The sequence below is a fragment of the Hylobates moloch genome, unplaced genomic scaffold (assembly GCF_009828535.3).
Source record: "Hylobates moloch isolate HMO894 unplaced genomic scaffold, HMol_V3 SCAFFOLD_8, whole genome shotgun sequence".
Taxonomy (NCBI): Eukaryota; Metazoa; Chordata; class Mammalia; order Primates; family Hylobatidae; genus Hylobates; species Hylobates moloch.
In genome coordinates, this window is record NW_026652283.1 from 26,010,218 (window position 1) to 26,029,521 (window position 19,304).

Sequence of the window (19,304 nt, forward strand, 5' to 3'; positions counted from 1 at the left end):
AGTCCTACTGGGCACTGACTTTGCATAGAAGAGGCTGTTAAGAGACTTACTGGCTGCTCAGGGGCATGTAGGGATTCCCATGATTCAGGATTTAGTCCTCAGCTTTTCAGATTCAGAAACCTGATCTGCCCTAGGGAGTTCTGAATATAGACTTATATTAACCACACAGGTTTTTTTAGAATGAAACATATAACTGCCAAACAAGTCAGCCTACTTATATCGGCTGGTCCGTTAGTCCTGTTGTCTATAGGAACGTTTGCTTGGGTAATACAGGAATTCAGAAGAGGGGTGGCCACTGTGGGTCAGGAAGGCGTCACACATGAAGTAGGATGTCTGCCAGGCTTGTCAGAAGCAAGGTGTAGAGAAGGGGAGGAAACATTTCAGCCTGGGAGAAGGGAGGCCCGGAAGTCTAGGGAGTCAAAGGCAATTTGGCTGGAGTGGCCAAGGGATGGGGAACGGGTGATGAATTCTGAGGGATGGGACTGTATCAGCAAAGGCATAGACCTGGGGGTGCTGTGCATATTGGGAGTGGTGGAATGGGAAGTGAGAGGTATTCTGGGCTGGATTTTACTTATCAGTAGTATGGTAATTTTTTAAGCTGTATAGTAAATGTCTGATAAAGTCACAGATATTCTATGATTTCTATATTATACTATGATGTAATCTTTTTTTTTTAACAAGGACAAAAAAGTTCAAAGTAAATCACAGTCATTTACAAGTAACATGTTAACAAGAGTTACAAGATTTAGCAGAATACTAGCAATTAGTGTTTGCATATGGTTTGTGTATATCCAGGGATGGTTCTATATGCATTTATTTTTTTCTGTCTACAAGTATCACCCTGCTTTGAACACTAAATTCATGTCGCACAGTGTCGTGGGCATATCTTTGAGCTTGAGAAAAATCAATCAAAAGTCAAAAAACGACGTTTATTGTATGCATCAAGAAATGTAGAAAAAGCATGGTACTGACTTTAAATGAATGTCTACCTTATGAATAGGCTAGTTTGACTGGACAAAGCTTATTTGACTTCTTACATCCAAAAGATGTTGCCAAAGTAAAGGAACAACTTTCTTCTTTTGATATTTCACCAAGAGAAAAGCTAAGAGATGCCAAAAGTAAGTGTCCATTTCCGCATGCTTATTATTTTATGTAAATGTAATGATCACCTAAAAGTTTAGCTACACAGTGTTTTTAAAACAGCTAACTAAGCTTTTATCAAGAGAGAATTATTTTGTAAACTTTACATCATAGTTAATAAATATATATAGCTATATAGAAAATTCCTACATTCATACAGACATACACAAACATAAATTCATTCATATGAAGATGCTTTGGGGAAAATATGATTGCTTCATATTTGCTATTTTTCATATGCAAATAAAATCTTTACAAGAAAGTATCATTTTGGATAAAAAGTTGCTGAAGTTCCCGTTATTTAGCTATATGCTAAAAGACAATTATTCTCTTTTTTATATGGATTAGGTCTTTTCTGTATGAAAGACCGTGTATAATTGTGTTTGGGAAGTATAAGTATTTTTTTCTTCTCTGAAAATGTCTAGTACCAAATAATTATGTAAAATATAAAACAATTGATTCCTGTAATAGTTAAGGTTTTTTCATTTTTTAATTTAATTTTCATTTCATTTCACTTAAATTAACTTTGTTCTTCCCCATTTGAGGAAAAAAGAAAGATAAATTGCAAATGTCTGTAAGTTATCAAAATGTGATTGCTTGACAAATACATTTTTTGGGTATGTTTCACTTCAGGGTTAGTAAATGTACAAATATGCCATTGCTTTAAAAAACTATTTCCTTTCTCAATAATAGATGATCAGGAAATGTTAGGAGATAAATTTCAAAATTATTTGACAATATTCTTTTCCACCTATTCTCTCGCCCCCTTCTGCACGAAAGCTGGTTTGCAAGTTCACAGTAATTTCCACACTGGAAGGACACGTGTGTATTCTGGCTCAAGACGATCTTTTTTCTGTCGGATAAAGAGTTGTAAAATCTCTGTCAAAGAAGAGCATGGACGCTTACCCAACTCAAAGAAGAAAGGTATCATTTTGAAATGTCAAGTGATGCAAAGCATGGCTATAAAATTAATGTCCTAAATATTTTCTGTACAGAAAAAATAAAATATATGGTCAAGGGAAATATTTGAATTCAAAAGCATCTTAAAAATAAGATTTTTTTAAACCAAAATTACTTAGATTTGTTCATCATATCTTTCGAATTTATCAGGTAATCACATATTATCTTTGTTGCCCAAGATTTTAATGGTGTTATTGAAATTGTAGTTTGGGGCCTATCAAATGGGAAAAAAATGACAAGAGATGGAAATAAAACTTTTGCTTGAAACTTCATTATTACATTTTAAAATATAAAGGTTAGATTTTAAAAAAACTTCAATAGTACAAGAGCCTGATTTGACTAATTTTGGTGAAAGTTTCTTAAAATGTTCCAGGTGTGATTTTAATTTTTTATGAGATGGTGATTCTTCGGTAAATATCTCATTTGTTTTCTTATGATCCTTTGCTGGGTTTGTCTTGCAGATATTTACTTTTTGAATTGATTAAATAGTCATCTATTTAACTTAATTGGGAAATTTCAGGGACTACAAAATGTCTCATGACTTTTTTGCCTAAGAGCATATTAAGCTATTAGACATAGGATTCCATAGGCAAATTTCAACATGGCATTTGCTTTCCTATCCTTTAAAAGGGTATTTATATGGAGCCACAAAAATTCAATTAAGTTTTGGTCGGAATCTTTTTTGACAAACACCTAAAACGGTAATTGCTAATACTCATTTATTTAACACTAACCCTGGGCCAGATATTGTGCTAAGTGTTTTAATCCTCATGAAAACACTATTTTTTAAAAAAATTTCAACATTTATTTTAGATACAGGGACTATGTGTGCAGGTTTGTTGCATGGGTATATTGCACTAAGGTAGTGAGCATAGTACCCAGTAGATCGTTTTTCAACCTACACGCCCTTCCCTCCCTTCCCCCTCTAATAGTCCACAGTGTCTGTTGTTCCCGTGTTTATGTCCTTATGTGCTCAATGTTTATCTCCTACTTATAAGTGGGAACATGTCGTATTTGGTTTTCTGTTCTTGCATTAATTCACTTAGGATTATAGCCTCCAGCTCTATCCACATTGCTGCAAAGGACATGATTTCATTCTTTTTTATGACTGTGTAGTATTCCGTGATTTATATGTAGCCCACTTTTCTTTAATCCACCAGGGATGGGCACCTAGGAAGATTTCATGTATTTGCTATTGTGAACAGTGCTGCAATGAACATACAAGTGCATATGTCTTTTCGGTAGAATGATCTATTTTCCTTTGGGTGTATACCCAGTAATGGGACTCCTGGGTCAGATGGTAGCTCTGTTTTAAGTTCTTTGAGAAACCCCCAAACTGCTTTCCACAGTGGCTGAACTAATTTACATTCCCACCAACAGTGTATAAGCAGAAAATACTTTTCTTATCTCTATTTTAGAATCAAGGAGGAGTGACGGAGAGATTCAGTAACTTGCAGAAAGTCAAATAGGCAAAATTCACAATCAATCATAAACCCTGTACTCTGTGTTATACTATAAAGAAACAAAAGTGGAAATGAATAAGCAGTCCTCAGGGGGATCTGTTTGAGTGCCATCTGTTGCTTCCCTCTTGCCCATGGCTCTGAGTGGTGGAGAGCTGTCTAACGTCACATATGAAGCATCCTGGGCTTGAAGTCACAGCTGAAATGGAGGTGAAGAGGCTGTGGAATCCAACCAGGGGGCATCAGATTTTAGCTCTACAACTTGCTAGCTGTGTGATCGTAAGCAAGTTTCTTAATCCCTCTGAGCTTCAGTTTCCAGATCTTTAACACAGGAATATTCACAGGACTCTGTGGTTTAGCACAGCAGATAAATGAGTAGGTTCTAGAGCCAAATTGTTTACATTTGAATCCTAGCTCCACTATGTGACTTAAGATAAATTACTAAATCCTTCTGGCCCTTACTTCCCTCGGTTGTAAAATGGGAATAATAGGACCCCACTCATAGGGTTGTTACCAGGATTAAATGAGTTAATACACATCATGTGCTTAGCCTGGTTCCCAGCATAGTGACACTGATGTTAGGAGCTCTTACGAGCGCTATTGGAAATAGTCCACCTAAACTCTTAGGACAGGGCAGAGCAGATGGCAGGTGCCATTATTGTTACTGCCCCAGAGTGCCTGTTCTCTCTGCCTTCCTTCCCACATCAGTCATCTTAGTCTTACCATAGCGACCAGCTAGGAAGGACATGGCCATATAATGTGAAAATAGTCCCCAAGGGCAGGAATATTCCTTCTGGGTGGATGATCCAAGGAGTCAGAATGTAGTATGTTTTACTGTTAGGCTTTAACCAGAGGTGAACCAACACCGTGTTGGTTCACCTCTAATTAATCCATCCATAAGGATCCAATCATTTGTAAATCACCAAATCTACACAGAAATCCGTATGAGAGGAAAACATGACAGCCAATAAAACAGCCTTAAGGTGGCTGAAATCTGTAATGTTTGATGCAAGTTATAAATTGAGTAGAGGCTAGAATGGTCAAATTTTGTTAAGTGTTTTAAAGATTACCAGATTGAATTGTCTTACCTCCTGGGAGATTTCCCACATGGACTGACTTAGTATTATAGTCATGTTTGTGTTGGTGTCTGGCTGGTGCCCATTATAACCCTCCATTTTTGTGAAACCTGATTTCGCCCTCCGCCCCCTACCCCATCATCTTGCTCTTTACTGGCAAAGCTTGCAACTCTACAGCCTTCATTTTCAGCCTCTGTATTCTCTCCCCTCCACCCTAATCTAATCCTCCCTGCCACTTCTCCCAGTTTCATTCTCTCTTCTGACATGAGTAAACTTACCCAGCCTTCTCCATCTCAAACCCATATCCACATTCAAACTAATTTATATTATTGAACTTGAAAATAAATACTTATCCAGGCTGAGCTTCTACTCAGAAATTTCTTGGCAAAACCCCATTCTCTTGTGGCCTGATCTTCCAACCAAATCCACTATCACCATTTGAATTCCTCCCTGATATTCAGGAGAATTTAGGGGCACTGAAGAAATACATTTTAAGTTATACCTTTAGACACAAGGTTCTCAAACTTTAGCCTGCATTGGAATCACCTGGAAGGATTTTTAAAACACAGATTGAATCAGTTTGAGGTGGGGTCCAAGAATGTGCATTTCTAGCAAGTTCCCAGGTGTGGCTGATGGTGCTAATCCAGAGAGCCTACTTTGACAGCCGCTGCTTTAGACTCTTTTCTCAAGATTCTCTGAGAGTGTGAGAAATGGAAAGCAGGGATGCCCTGGACAGCAGTGCTCAAGCCTAGGACTAAAGATTCCTCCCTGAGTTGTATTTTCTCCTAGCTTCTTTCACAGTCTTATTTCTAAAAAGATCCCTGCACATTGGCTGTGCTGAGGGGAAAATGATTGGGATAAACCTGAGATCATTGTCTGACAACAATAGATGTTGGTGAATGAACAGTTTATTGAGTGCCTACTATGTGCCAGGTACTATACCAAATGCAAAGGACACACTGGGGAGCAGGTAGACAAGTACTGCTGTAGCGGACCTTATGTGAGTTGGCCCTAATATGCTAGAGGCAGCCAAGAAACATGTAAACTAGTAAGTAGGTGGTGGAAAGTGTGATGTGAGTGACATCTTTGCCGAATTAATAATAGTTTTTGAATACTGAAAGATTACTCAGTTTTTTGGTGCTATTCACTTTGTAACAATTACAGACACAACACACTTATGCAGTGGTGCAGTCATAGCTCACTGCAGCCTCAAACTCCTGGGCTCAGATGATCTTCCTACCTCAGCCTCCCAAGTAGCTGAGACTACAGATATGTATCACTGCATCCCTCTAAGTTTAACATTTTTTGTAGAGATGGGGTCTTACTATATTGCTCTGGCTGATCTCAAACTCCTGGCCTTAAGCATTCCTCCCAGTTCAGCCTCCCAAAAGGCTAGGATTTCAGGTGTGAGCCACCATGCCTGACTACAACACACAAGTCTGTCCGCAGACCCTGGACATTAAAACTCAGGCATCCCCTCTTTCCAGGAAACCATCCCGGATACCCTCCCAACTCTGGTGGCTTGAGTCCCAGGTACCCACATCAGTAATCCTGAGCTTCTCTCAGATTTGTTGCCCTTCCACACTGTATTGAAATTACTTAACTTTTTAATACTTGCCTCCCACACTGGATTGAGAGCTGCATTTCTGTCTGTTGTTTCTGGCCCATAGTAGACATTCAATAAACATTTCCTGAAGGCATAAGTGACGATCCTCTTGTCCTTTGTTCCTGGGTGACTGACCACATAACCACTCTCAAATCCACAGGAACGATTATGAATTAAATGAATGAATATACATTACAATCTTTCTCTTTTACCTAAGGAAGCAATTTCAACATTTTTTTTTTATTTTATCTCAAGAAGTTTTTAGCCAATGCTATGGACTGAATCCGTCCCCCCAGAATTTGTATGTTGAAGCCGTAATTCCCAACATGATGGTATTTGGAGATTAGGCCTTTGGGAGATAATTAGGTTTGGATGAGGTCATGAGGATGGGGCCCTCATCATGGGATTAGTGTTCTCGTAAGGAGAGGCACCAGAGAGCTTTTTGTTTCTGCATGAATGCAGTGAGCAAGGGAAGGCCATGTGAGCACACAACAAGTTGGTGGGTATCTGCAAGCCAGAAAGACAGCCCTCACCAGAACCCAGCCCTGCTGACACCTCCATCTCTAGACTTCCAGCCTCCAGAACTGAGAGAAAATCAGTTCCTGTTGTTGAAGCTACCAAGTCTGCTATTTTGCTATGGCAGCCCAGCCTCAGACTGCAGACAACTTGGATCATTTTCTATACCACAGTTCTCATGAGAAAGAAATCTGAAAAGGCTCTGCCCTGAGAACCAAAGGAATCTGGGTCTTGCTGAAAATAAATGTCTGTTAATTAAATTGGCATTTTAAAATTTGGCTTCAAATATGGAACTAGAAGTCACAAAGCAATAGCAGGACTCCACCTTGTCTGGGCTCCTCCTCCTTTCTGTCGCCTTCGATTCTTCCTCTCATTGTTTTGTGAAATTCTAGACAACACATGACTGAATATATACATTCTTGGAGGATTTTTCCTAGATACGGGAGCTCAAGTCAGTCACTGATGATAATCTTGGACGTCTAATAATCTGCGGTCTTTTAACCCTTTGCAAAGATACAAGAGGGAAAGTGGGATGTCCTCCGTGGAACTGCATAGCCCTGCTATAGTATTTTGAAGTGGTCTTTTAAATATTCAATTTTCAAACAAAAATGCATGTGTACAGTCATAGGTTTAAGAAAAAAAACCAGCCAAGCAGCATTCTTGAGAATATACTAATCAAATTTTAGTCCTTCCATGGGGTCCCTAAAATGATTTTTTTATTGCAAGTTTTACACATTTATAGAAGAGGTAGGAATGATTTCTTTCCTTTGAAATACATGATAATCTTATTGGGAAGATATAGATATTTCAAGAACATCTAGCAAATGGTCAATTAGAGTTAATTCGTAGTTGAATTCTGTGAGGAACTAAAGGAACAAATACATTTTTGAGTCGCTGTAATGTTCCAGGTTCTCCCACTAGACTGCCTCCCAACAGCCGTGCTGTAGGACAGAGTAGAAAGGGCCTGGGCTCTGAATTCAGTAGAGTTTTAGTGTCAGGTCTGCTGCTTAACAATTGTGCGACCTTAGGCAAGTTTCTCTTAATATATGGAAAATGGGTGGTACGGGGTGAATTGTTTTCCCCCAAAGTTTGTATGTTGAAGCCCTAGGCCCCAGTGTGACTGTATTCGTAGTTAGAGCCTTTAAAGGTGTAATTAAGGGTAAATAAGGTTATAAGGGTAGACCCCTATACAACATTTCTGTTTTTGAAACCACGCAGTCTGGAATTTTGTTATGACAATCTGAGCAGACTAATACAGTGCGTAATGACAGCGTCTCCTGAGAGTGTGGTTAGGATCACCCGTGGCTCATGCAGTGCTTGGCTCCTAGGAAGCACTCAATAAATGGTAGCTATTTGCAGCTCAGAAAGAAGAGAATAGAAAACGAAAGAGAGAAAGGAGTGAGTGAATAATTATTAAGATTCTACTACATGCCAAGCACGTTGCATAATTATCCAGTTTAATCTCCCTAACAGTTCTGTGCAGAGCACAGATGAGGAAACTGCACTTTTAGAAGGTTGTGTAATTTTTCTAAAGTCACATATAGAGTGACAGAATCAGCAATCTGGCTTTAAAATCTGTATGCCATGCCACCTACTAGAGTAGCTTCCTAGATGCTGGAAGGTTTTAGTGAAAGAGATTCTGGATGATTTTTGCAGCAGACACACAGCGAGGGAGTGGGCACCTGCTGTAGGAATGTGTTCCTGCCCACACCAGGATGTTCACTCCCACGCCCGGCTGGGCCACACAGATGCCTGCATTCAGAGGCAAATATCTTTTCAAAAAGGAGTTTTGAATCTGCTCAAGCCCTGGAACCAAGTATTCACTTAACACACCAGAGTTCTGTACCAAATGCACAGGCCTAAGCAATGGTAAGGAAATGTGTCAGCATTCAGTGTGGCCCTTCCTTGCAGGACCTGGTTTGAGAACTGCCTGTAGACAGCTGGGCCAGGATAAGGTTACTGCAGAAGGTAAACCCTGATTGCCACCTGGATGATCTGCTTGAGGGTCGTTTTGTCTTCTGCTTTAACCAAGGAGAGTGTCTGTCAAGTGAAATTACATTTTTCATATGGTCGCTTTGAAATTACTCTTTCAAACAGTAATTAACCAGTGGAATTCACTGTGGTTTTTAATTAATTAATTAATTAATTTATTTATTTATTTACTGAGACGGAGTCTTGCTCTGTGGTCCAGGCTGGAGTGCAGTGGTGTGATCTCAGCTCACTGCAAACTCTGCCTCCTGGGTTCAAGCCATTCTCCTGCCTCAGCCTCCCAAGTAGCTGGAACTACAGGCATGTGCTACCAGGCCTGGCTAATTTCTTGTATTTTTAGTAGAGATGGGGTTTCACCATTTTAGCCAGGATAGTCTTGATCTCCTGACCTCGTGATCCGCCCGCCTTGGCCTCCCAAAGTGCTGGGATTATAGGCGTGAGCCACCGCGCCCAGCCAATTCACTGTGTTTTAAGACCGCTCATTATTAATGATGAAACCCTGTGATTAGTAAAGGTGTTTTTCTTCCCTTTTACCATGACATGTCAGTTACATTTAAACTTAGAGGAAGACTAGAGAGCAGCCCTTTTTATTTTAATTGGAAGTTGAATTGAAGATTTATGGAAAGGCCGTTTCTCAGGATTTCTCAAGATGAGTTACCCAAGTTTATTTCTGATTTTGCATTATGTTTGAGACTTTACGTAATAAAAGATTTTTAAAAAATAACAATTGACATTTAAAAAAATTATTTATATCCTGAATCAAACCTTCATGGGTCATGGATTCAGACTTTGAAAAAGCTTCTAAGGTAGAGAGACAATTACTCAGGTATCTGAAGTTGTGAAATCGCAGGCTGATGAAGGATGGATGACTGCTACCAAATGTCTTAAGTGTTTCTTAAATTTATCTTCGTAAGATAATTGTACATGAGGAAGAAGTACAACAGTACACCCAGAATCCACTTGTTTCTTGTGCATGTGTGGCAGATGCTATCTGTCAGTGCCCCGTGGATATTTGTGGCATATCCGCCTAGCACCCACCACTGCAGACAGGGCGTGCTACTGGCCTCCAGTGTCCAAAGCCGGGACCCTCTGCCTGACCTCTTCCTCTGGTCTCTGGAGCCAGTTCTGCCTGTGGCTCCAGGAACTTGCAGGTTTCAGGTACTTTATTAGCTTCCTTCTCTTCCGTGTCTCACTTCCCAGTTCCCTGACAGTGTTTCCTGGGACCACCCCTCAAATAAACTTCTTGTATTTGAATCCTTGTTTTGGATCTGCTTCCTCAAGAATTCAAGTGAAGACAGCAAGACACCAAGTTGAGAGACCTAGCCTGCAACATATTGAGGAAAAATTTCATAAAGGATTTTGAAAGGATGTCCTGTAAATTAAGGCAGTGTTTAGGGTAATAACAGGCTTTTTCTCCCTCTCGTCACCCCCACACAGTTTTGGGAAATCATGGAGTACATGACACTTGAGTCTAGCCTGTGGTGCAGATGTAAGTAAATAGTTTGGCAAGGATCAGGCCTCACGACTCCAATATTTAGATAAAGAGCTAAAGAATTATTGGGATAAGAATTTTTAACCCATTTCCCATTTGCCCTGAGAATACCGCACTGGTAGCGAGCTGTATTTTTTTCTTTTCTAAATAGGAAATGGATTAAATGGGATTTAAAAAAAAAAAACTTAGATAGCTGATCAAATGAATTGCAGTTGATAGAATTGCACAATCCCAAGTAGAAAATTGCCAACTGAATAAATGTTCACAGTGAGAAGGGAGGGACAGTTCGATTTGGAAATATAGAGAGAGAAGTAAATGCAACAGGCTAGGTTCTATGTGATGAGATTACATATATAAATAAAAAATACAGACTTTCTTAAGTCTGTATTTTCAGTAGAGTGGAATGTTTTTAGTCAGTATCATTCATAAGTTTGCAGAAATGCCGAACCTGATGTATAAGCCCTTTTATTTTTAACTGCCATCTAGCTTTGTTAATATGAATGAAAACTTTTATTCATACTTACTCAATTTTAATTCATTTGAGGTATCTGGGTTGTTAGGAGGAGGTAGAGCCTAGGGTGACCTCCAGATTTCTCTTTGAACTGCCTGGGTTGATCGTGGCACCAGTAAACGGGGTAGGGAATAAATGATAAAGACTGGGTTTGGGTTGGAAGAGATAAGGAGTTTTGTAATTTAGGGCATCTGTGGCCCGGGAAGGGAGCGGTGTTTGTGAGATGTTGGATACAAGGTTTTATGCATGGCTTACAACCTGCCCTCTGTTCCCTGCTTTATTTTCCAGCCTTTCCCACTGCAGCACATGCTTCAGCTGCATCTGACCGCTCTCTCTCAGTTCTCACTGGTCATTCACTCTGGCTGGAACACCTTTGTGTCCCTCCCCTTCTGTCACCCAGGCAACTCCTATTTAAACATCTTTGGTGACAGAGCACTCACTATCAGCAAATGGTGTGGCATTAGTGGTTCAGAAAGTAGGCTCTGGAGCCAGCCTGAGTTTTAACCCCAGCTCCATCCTGTACCTGCTGTGACCTTGCCATTAACTCAGTTTCCTAGAACAATGAAGATACTAGAACATCCCTTAGAACTATTAAGATTAAATGAGTTATACGTTTAAAGCACTTAAAATAGACTGTGACACATAAAGTGTTCTCTAAATCTTTGCTATTATTGTTAACTACTATCTTATATGACCGTTCATATCATCTTCTATTTAAACAAAAATTTAAAGGATTTATTGTAGTGGAAGTTTTACCAAATAGTGCCAATTTAAAACATTGATTGTTCTAATCTTTTCTAAATCGTACCATAAAAACAGCTGTTTCAAATAATTTTTATCTCAGGCTTTTCGCCTACCTTTTAAACTTTAAATCACTTTTGTGGCATGCCATAATCTGTATCCTACTCATTGTTTATGCCCGTATTGGATTTATTGTTTGCTTAAGCATGATATTTGAGCATATAGATTATTTCCAATTTTTTATTATTTTGGTGGACATGCTTGACAAGCTTCTTCCTATGAGTTAATTGCTTGAGATTTTCCTAAAAAGTGAAATTTATTTTATTTTTATACTTTTCATTATAAATTTCTCCAAGTGTTCTTTAAAATGCTTCTATAATCTATTATAACCTTATATATCTATTAACCATTATAAGCACTAACATAAGAAGTTTAAGAATGTGTGCATAATGATTTAGATGTCTTTTTAAACTTTCGAATATAAGTTACAATGTACCAAAAAACTTCATAAGGTGAAAACAATATCGCAAGGGGGCATGAGGATTAATTTTTTCCAGTAGATGTAAATTACTGTAATTTTAAAAATTGACTTGGAAATATGTTAAGTCGTAGACCTAGTTAATCCTAAAATAAAGCAACCTGTTCGCTTTTTCATGTAGTACATACAATTTAGTTCCTGAGAAAAATAAACTATTAATAATAAAGTCATGAAATAAAATTGGTGATACCTTTTCAATGGAATACCATTCCCTTTCATATTTTAGCATATTTAAAGAGCATTTTATAGCACAATTATAACTATTATAGATGTCAATATAAGAAATTTAATGACTTACTTATAATGATCCAAATGTCCTTTTTAAAAATCTTTGAATTAGAGCATAGAAAATTCTATACTATCCATTGCACTGGTTACTTGAGAAGCTGGCCTCCAAATATTGTTGGAATGGAAGAAGAAAGGAACAGTAAGAAAGACAACAGTAATTTTACCTGCCTTGTGGCCATTGGAAGATTACAGCCATATATTGTTCCACAGAACAGTGGAGAGATTAATGTGAAACCAACTGAATTTATAACCCGGTTTGCAGTGAATGGAAAATTTGTCTATGTAGATCAAAGGTAAACATTTACATGTTATAATGATTAGAATTCAATGGGATATTTGAAGCTATTAAAGGCGTGTCTTAGTAGCACTGCTAGTTTTTTTTTTCTTTTTTCTGTTTCAGAACAGAAAATAAAGTTTAAATGAAATAAGAATATGGACATGTCAGTAAATTTGTTTAAGCCAGAATGTAAACTTGGAAGAGTGTCTCTTAGCCAGTGGTGCAGAAACTGGGCATGGTCTGTGGCCACGATTTTACTGGCAAAAGTTAGTAAGAGCGCAGCCTGGATCGGGTGGAGGCCTCATGCCTGGGTGCCTGTTCTGTGTTGCAGCTCTAGTCTGGGTCTAGGGCAGCCGAGGGGAGCCCAGTGATGTGCTTGGGTCACTCATCCCCTACCCTGTGTACTTCTTTATGATCCTGACCATATGTGGGCCTACAGTCTTCTGGGAGGGAGTACACTCACCACTTCTGAAGTTTATTTTCAATTTTAAAACCAGGGCAACAGCAATTTTAGGATATCTGCCTCAGGAACTTTTGGGAACTTCTTGTTACGAATATTTTCATCAAGATGACCACAATAGTTTGACTGACAAGCACAAAGCAGGTAGGTATGCATTGAGCAGAATACATTTTGGGGTATTTAAAATGACAGTTTTAACTCTTAATTTCCCATTCCTGTGAAATTTGAGGTTTGAATTAATCTTCACAACATTGATTTTTATAGTCGTTGACTATTATGCTGATAATTATCTTTTCTCGCTAAGTTCTACAGAGTAAGGAGAAAATACTTACAGATTCCTACAAATTCAGAGCAAAAGATGGCTCTTTTGTGACTTTAAAAAGCCAATGGTTTAGTTTCACAAATCCTTGGACGAAAGAACTGGAATATATTGTATCTGTCAACACTTTAGTTTTGTAAGTAATTTTTTATGTTAAGACCTTTGTATTGATTTCAAATGAGTCTCTTTGTTTTTCTCCTCTCATCTTGCTAAACCATTATAACTGTATGATCCTCTGGCCTTTTATTATAACTTGAGATTTATCTATTGAATAATTCATTTACTGTTCATTGACATTAGTTCTCAGAATTAAGCTAAAAGTTTTCATTTTTGTAATACATTCCTTCTTACTTGATATAATATGTGAGGGTAAAGGCATTTATTCAAGCATTTTCTTCCTACCCTCCATGACCATTCAGTAAACAATGCAGACATGGATTTCTACTGTGCATTATTGTAAGAAATTGTTGTGTCCTCCCTGTCATTTTTACCTGCATATCTTGTAAGCCTGGGGTGCCACAATGTCTGTGTAGGCATGCCCAGCACAGGGGAGAACAGAAATTCAGCCCAGGTGTTGCTTTAGCAAGCCCTGGTCGGTAGCTGTGTCAGCCTGAAGGAAGAGCCAAGTTTTCTCGATTTTATAGTAGGCTACGATGGCACCGTTCTAAGTCTTACTTTTTTTTTGTAAGTTTCTCTTTGAAATTGCTGTAAGGTTTCCTTAAACCAGTTGTTTCCTTGTCTACAATACTGAGTGAAAAATAATTTTAAAAAAAAGTTTAATGCTTCCAGTACTTCCTGTCACCCATCCCAATAATCTTTGCCTACTTAATTATTAGTACATGAACTGAGTTTGTTATTGTGAGAACACATACTTTATAGAGGAATGGGGCATTTGGCAAATGCCGTGATACTTAGCACATTAAGACCTTGATTTCTGGTGGTGATACCAACAATATGTGTATATAAAACATAAGTGGGCCACAAATGGACAAATTAAATATACAGAGCTTAGTGTAGTTGCTATAACAGTTTCCTTCACCTTAGAAAGTAAATCACCTATGGTGTTTTTAATTCTAGGGGACATAGTGAGCCTGGAGAAGCATCATTTTTTCCTTGTAGTTCTCAATCATCAGAAGGTAAGCTTAGTTTTAGATGATGGAAGACTTATTACTAAGACATACTATTAAGACTATTATTAGGCCGGGCGCGGTGGCTCACGCTTGTAATCCCAGCACTTTGGGAGGCCGAGGCGGGCGGATCACGAGGTCAGGAGATCGAGACCACGGTGAAACCCCGTCTCTACTAAAAAAAATACAAAAAATTAGCCGGGCGTGGTGGCGGGCACCTGTAGTCCCAGCTACTTGGAGAGGCTGAGGCAGGAGAATGGCGTGAACCCGGGAGGCGGAGCTTGCAGTGAGCCGAGATCGCGCCACTGCACTCCAGCCTGGGCGACAGAGCAAGACTCCGTCTCAAAAAAAAAAAAAAAAAAAAGACTATTATTATCTTTTTCTGTCCTGGAGAGGGGAAAATTTGAAGGTGAAATTAAAAGGAGTTCTACAGGTTGGGTTATAGGAATCCCAACTTTGGTTTAGAAGAGACTAAATTCAATGGGAGACAGATACCCCATTTAAACTCCCAGAGGTATCAGCATGTCCCCCTCGAAATTTTCACAGTGCTTTACCCACATTTATGTTATAATCTTGCATTGTACTGCAATTAGTTGTTCATTCAACTTGCTTTCCAGTAGACTGAGTTCTTTAAGAGCAGGAATGATGTTTTATCCATTATTCAGCCCTAGCAGCTAACATTGTTCCTTGTCAGTTGTGACACTCTTGGACAAGTTAACGAAAAGTATTGGAGTTTTTGCTTATCTGTGTTAGTTTTTCACCACAGGAATATATTAATGTATTATTTGTAAAAATAAAAATCTTAGGAAACATTGAAGTAGTATTGCTGTGGAAATTAAAGTGGGAAGAGACTGGAGTCAAGGGTTACAAGTCACAATTGTGCCCTCAGTGACTTTCTACACATTTGATTCAAAGAGCATCATGAATTACATATGTAATGCAAGGATGAGTGTTTTCCAACTTTTTTGGATGCAGCTAGTCTGTTTCTTTTAAGGAGAGAATTGTGAAATTATTTGAATTGAAAGAAAGATGAAGTCCTCAATTGAATTTCTCCTTTTGCTGTTACTTAGGATCCTCTAGACAATCTTGTATGAGTGTACCTGGAATGTCTACTGGAACAGTACTTGGTGCTGGTAGTATTGGAACAGATATTGCAAATGAAATTCTGGATTTACAGAGGTAATGTTTTATTGCTGCAAATATTTTCAAAAATAAAAATACCATATTTATAAAATCAATATATAAAAATCAGTAGCCTTCCTATATACAAATGATAACCAGTTTAATATAATGGAAAATATTGGGGGAGGGAGCCAAGATGGCCAGATAGGAACAGCTCCAGTCTACAGCTCCCAGCGTGAGCGACACAGAAGACGGGTACTTCTGCATTTCCATCTCAGGTACCGGGTTCATCTCACTAGGGAGTGCCAAACAGTGGGTGCAGGACAGTGGGTGCAGCACACCATGCGTGAGCCGAAGCAGGGCGAGGCATTGCCTCACTCAGGAAGGGCAAGGGCTCAGGGAGTTCCCTTTCCTAGTCAAAGAAAGGGGTGACAGACGGCACCTGGAAAATCAGGTCACTCCCACCCTAATACTGCGCTTTTCCCATGGGCTTAAAAAACGGCACACCAGGAGATAATATCCCGCACCTGGCTCGGAGGGTCCTACGCCCATGGAGTCTTGCTGATTGCTAGCACAGCAGTCTGAGATCAAACTGCAAGGCGGCAGCGAGGCTGGGGGAGGGGCGGCCACCATTGCCCAGGCTTGCTTAGGTAAACAAAGCAGCCAGGAAGCTCGAACTGGGTGGAGCCCACCACAGCTCAAAGAGGCCTGCCTGCCTCTGTAGGCTCCACCTCTGGGGGCAGGACACAGACAAACAAAAAGACAGCAGTAACCTCTGCAGACTTAAATGTCCCTGACAGCTTTGAAGAGAGTAGTGGTTCTCCCAGCACACAGCTGGAGATCTGAGAACGGGCAGACTGCCTCCTCAAGTGAGTCCCTGACCCCTGACCCCCGAGCAGCCTAACTGGGAGGCACCCCCAAGTAGGGGCAGACTGACACCTCACACAGCCAGGTACTCCTCTGAGACAAAACTTCTAGAGGAACGATCAGGCAGCAGCATTTGTGGTTCATGAAATTCCGCTGTTCTGCAGCCTCCGCTGCTGAGACCCAGGCAAACGGGGTCTGGAGTGGACCTCTAGCAAACTCTAACAGACCTGCAGCTGAGGGTCCTGTCTGTTAGAAGGAAAACTAACAAACAGAAAGGACATCCACACCAACAACCCGTCTGTACATCACCATCATCAAAGACCAAAAGTAGATAAAACCACAAAGATGGGGAAAAAACAGAGCAGAAAAACTGGAAATTCTAAAAAGCAGAGCGCCTCTCCTCCTCCAAAGGAACGCAGTTCCTCACCAGCAACGGAACAAGCCTGGACGGAGAATGACTTTCACGAGTTGAGAGAAGAAGGCTTCAGACGATCAAACTACTCTGAGCTACAGGAGGAAATTCAAACCAAAGGCAAAGAAGTTAAAAACTTTGAAAAAAATTTAGACAAATGTATAACTAGAATAACCAATACAGAGAAGTGCTTAAAGGAGCTGATGGAGCTGAAAGCCAAGGCTCGAGAACTACTTGAAGAATCCAGAAGCCTCAGTAGCTGATGCAATCAACTGGAAGAAAGGGTATCAGTGATGGAAGATGAAATGAATGAAATGAAGCGAGAAGGGAAGTTGAGAGAAAAAAGAATAAAGAGAAATGAACAAAGCCTCCAAGAAATATGGGACTATGTGAAAAGACCAAATCTACGTCTGATTGGTGTACCTGAAAGTGACAGGGAGAATGGAACCAAGTTGGAAAACACTCTGCAGGATATTATCCAGGAGAACTTCCCCAATCTAGCAAGGCAGGCCAGCATTCAGATTCAGGAAATACAGAGAACGCCACAAAGATACTCCTCGAGAAGAGCAACTCCAAGACACATAATTGTCAGATTCACCAAAGTTGAAATGAAGGAAAAAATGTTAAGGGCAGCCAGAGAGAAAGGTCGGGTTACCCACAAAGGGAAGCCCATCAGACAAACAGCATATCTCTCGGCAGAAACTCTACAAGCCAGAAGAGAGTGGGGGCCAATATTCAACATTGTTAAAGAATTTTCAACCCAGAATCTCATATCCATCCAAACTAAGCTTCATAAGTGAAGGAGAAATAAAATACTTTACAGACAAGCAAATGCTGAGAGATTTTCTCACCACCAGGCCTGCCCTAAAAGACCTCCTGAAGGAAGCACTAAACATGGAAAGGAACAACAGTACCAGCCACTGCAAAATCATGCCAAATTGTAAAGACCATCGAGGCTAGGAAGAAACTGCATCAACTAACGAGCAAAATAACCAGCTAACATCATAATGACAGGATCAAATTCTCGCATAACAATATTAACTTTAAATGTAAATGGACTAAATACTCCAATTAAAAGACACAGACTGGCAAATTGGATAAAGAGTCCGGACCCATCAGTGTGCTGTATTCAGGAAACCGATCTCATGTGCAGAGACACACATAGGCTCAAAATAAAAGGATGGAGGAAGATCTACCAAGCAAATGGAAAACAACAAAAGGCAGGGGTTGCAGTCCTAGTCTCTGATAAAACAGAATATAAACCAACAAAGATCAAAAGAGACAAGGCCATTACATAATGGTAAAGGGATCAATTCAACAAGAAGAGCTAACTATCCTAAATATATATGCACCCAATACAGGAGGACCCAGATTCATAAAACAAGTCCTGAGTGACCTACAAAGAGACTTAGACCCCCACACAATAATAATGGGAGACTTTAACACCCCACTGTCAACATTAGACAGATCAATGAGACAGGAAGTTAACAAGGATACCCAGGAATTTAAGTCAGCTCTGCACCAAGTGGACCTAATAGACATCTACAGAACTCTCCACCCCAAATCAACAGAATATACATTTTTTTCAGCACCACACCACACCTATTCCAAAATTGACCACATAGTTGGAAGTAAAGCTCTCCTCAGCAAATGTAAAAGAACAGAAATTATAACAAACTGTCTCTCAGACCACAGTGCAATCAAACTAGAACACAAGATTAAGAAACTCACTCAAAACCACTCAACTACATGGAAACTGAACAACCTGCTCCTGAATGACTACTGGGTACATAATGAAATGAAGGCAGAAATAAAGATGTTCTTTGAAACCAACGAGAACAAAGACAACATACCAGAATCTCTGGGGCACATTCAAAGCAGTGTGTAGAGGGAAATTTATAGCACTAAATGCCCACAAGAGAAAGCAGGAAAGATCCAAAATTGACACCCTAACATCACAATTAAAAGAACTAGAAAAGCAAGAACAAACACATTCAAAAGCTAGCAGAAGGCTAGAAATAACTAAAATCAGAGCAGGACTGAAGGAAATAGAGACACAAAAAACCCTTCAAAAAATTAATGAATCCAGGAGCTGGTTTTTTGAAAGGATCAACAAAATTGATAGACCGCTAGCAAGACTAATAAAGAAGAAAAGAGAGAAGAATCAAATAGATGCAATAAACAATGATAAAGGGGATATCACCACCGATCCCACAGAAATACAAACTACCATCAGAGAATATTACAAACACCTCTACGCAAATAAACTAGAAAATCTAGAAGAAATGGATAAATTCCTTGACACATACACCCTCCCAAGACTAAAGCAGGAAGAAGTTGAATCTCTGAATAGACCAATAACAGGCTCTGAAATTGTGGCAATAATCAATAGCTTCCCAACCA

At 39.5% G+C, this 19,304-nt stretch overlaps 1 protein-coding gene across 3 annotated transcripts in view; it reads left to right on the forward strand.

Moving 5' to 3' along the window:
* The window catches only part of BMAL2 (basic helix-loop-helix ARNT like 2), an 89,792-nt gene that overhangs the window by 57,375 nt on the left and 13,113 nt on the right, over positions 1-19,304 (forward strand). For all 3 annotated transcript variants that reach the window (XM_032159897.2, XM_032159895.2, XM_032159896.2), the window contains 7 exons: positions 1,001-1,118; positions 1,921-2,064; positions 12,370-12,610; positions 13,092-13,198; positions 13,359-13,509; positions 14,451-14,509; positions 15,571-15,679. In XM_032159897.2, the coding sequence (XP_032015788.1) occupies positions 1,001-1,118; positions 1,921-2,064; positions 12,370-12,610; positions 13,092-13,198; positions 13,359-13,509; positions 14,451-14,509; positions 15,571-15,679 (929 nt within the window). The remainder of the gene's footprint in view (positions 1-1,000; positions 1,119-1,920; positions 2,065-12,369; positions 12,611-13,091; positions 13,199-13,358; positions 13,510-14,450; positions 14,510-15,570; positions 15,680-19,304) is intronic.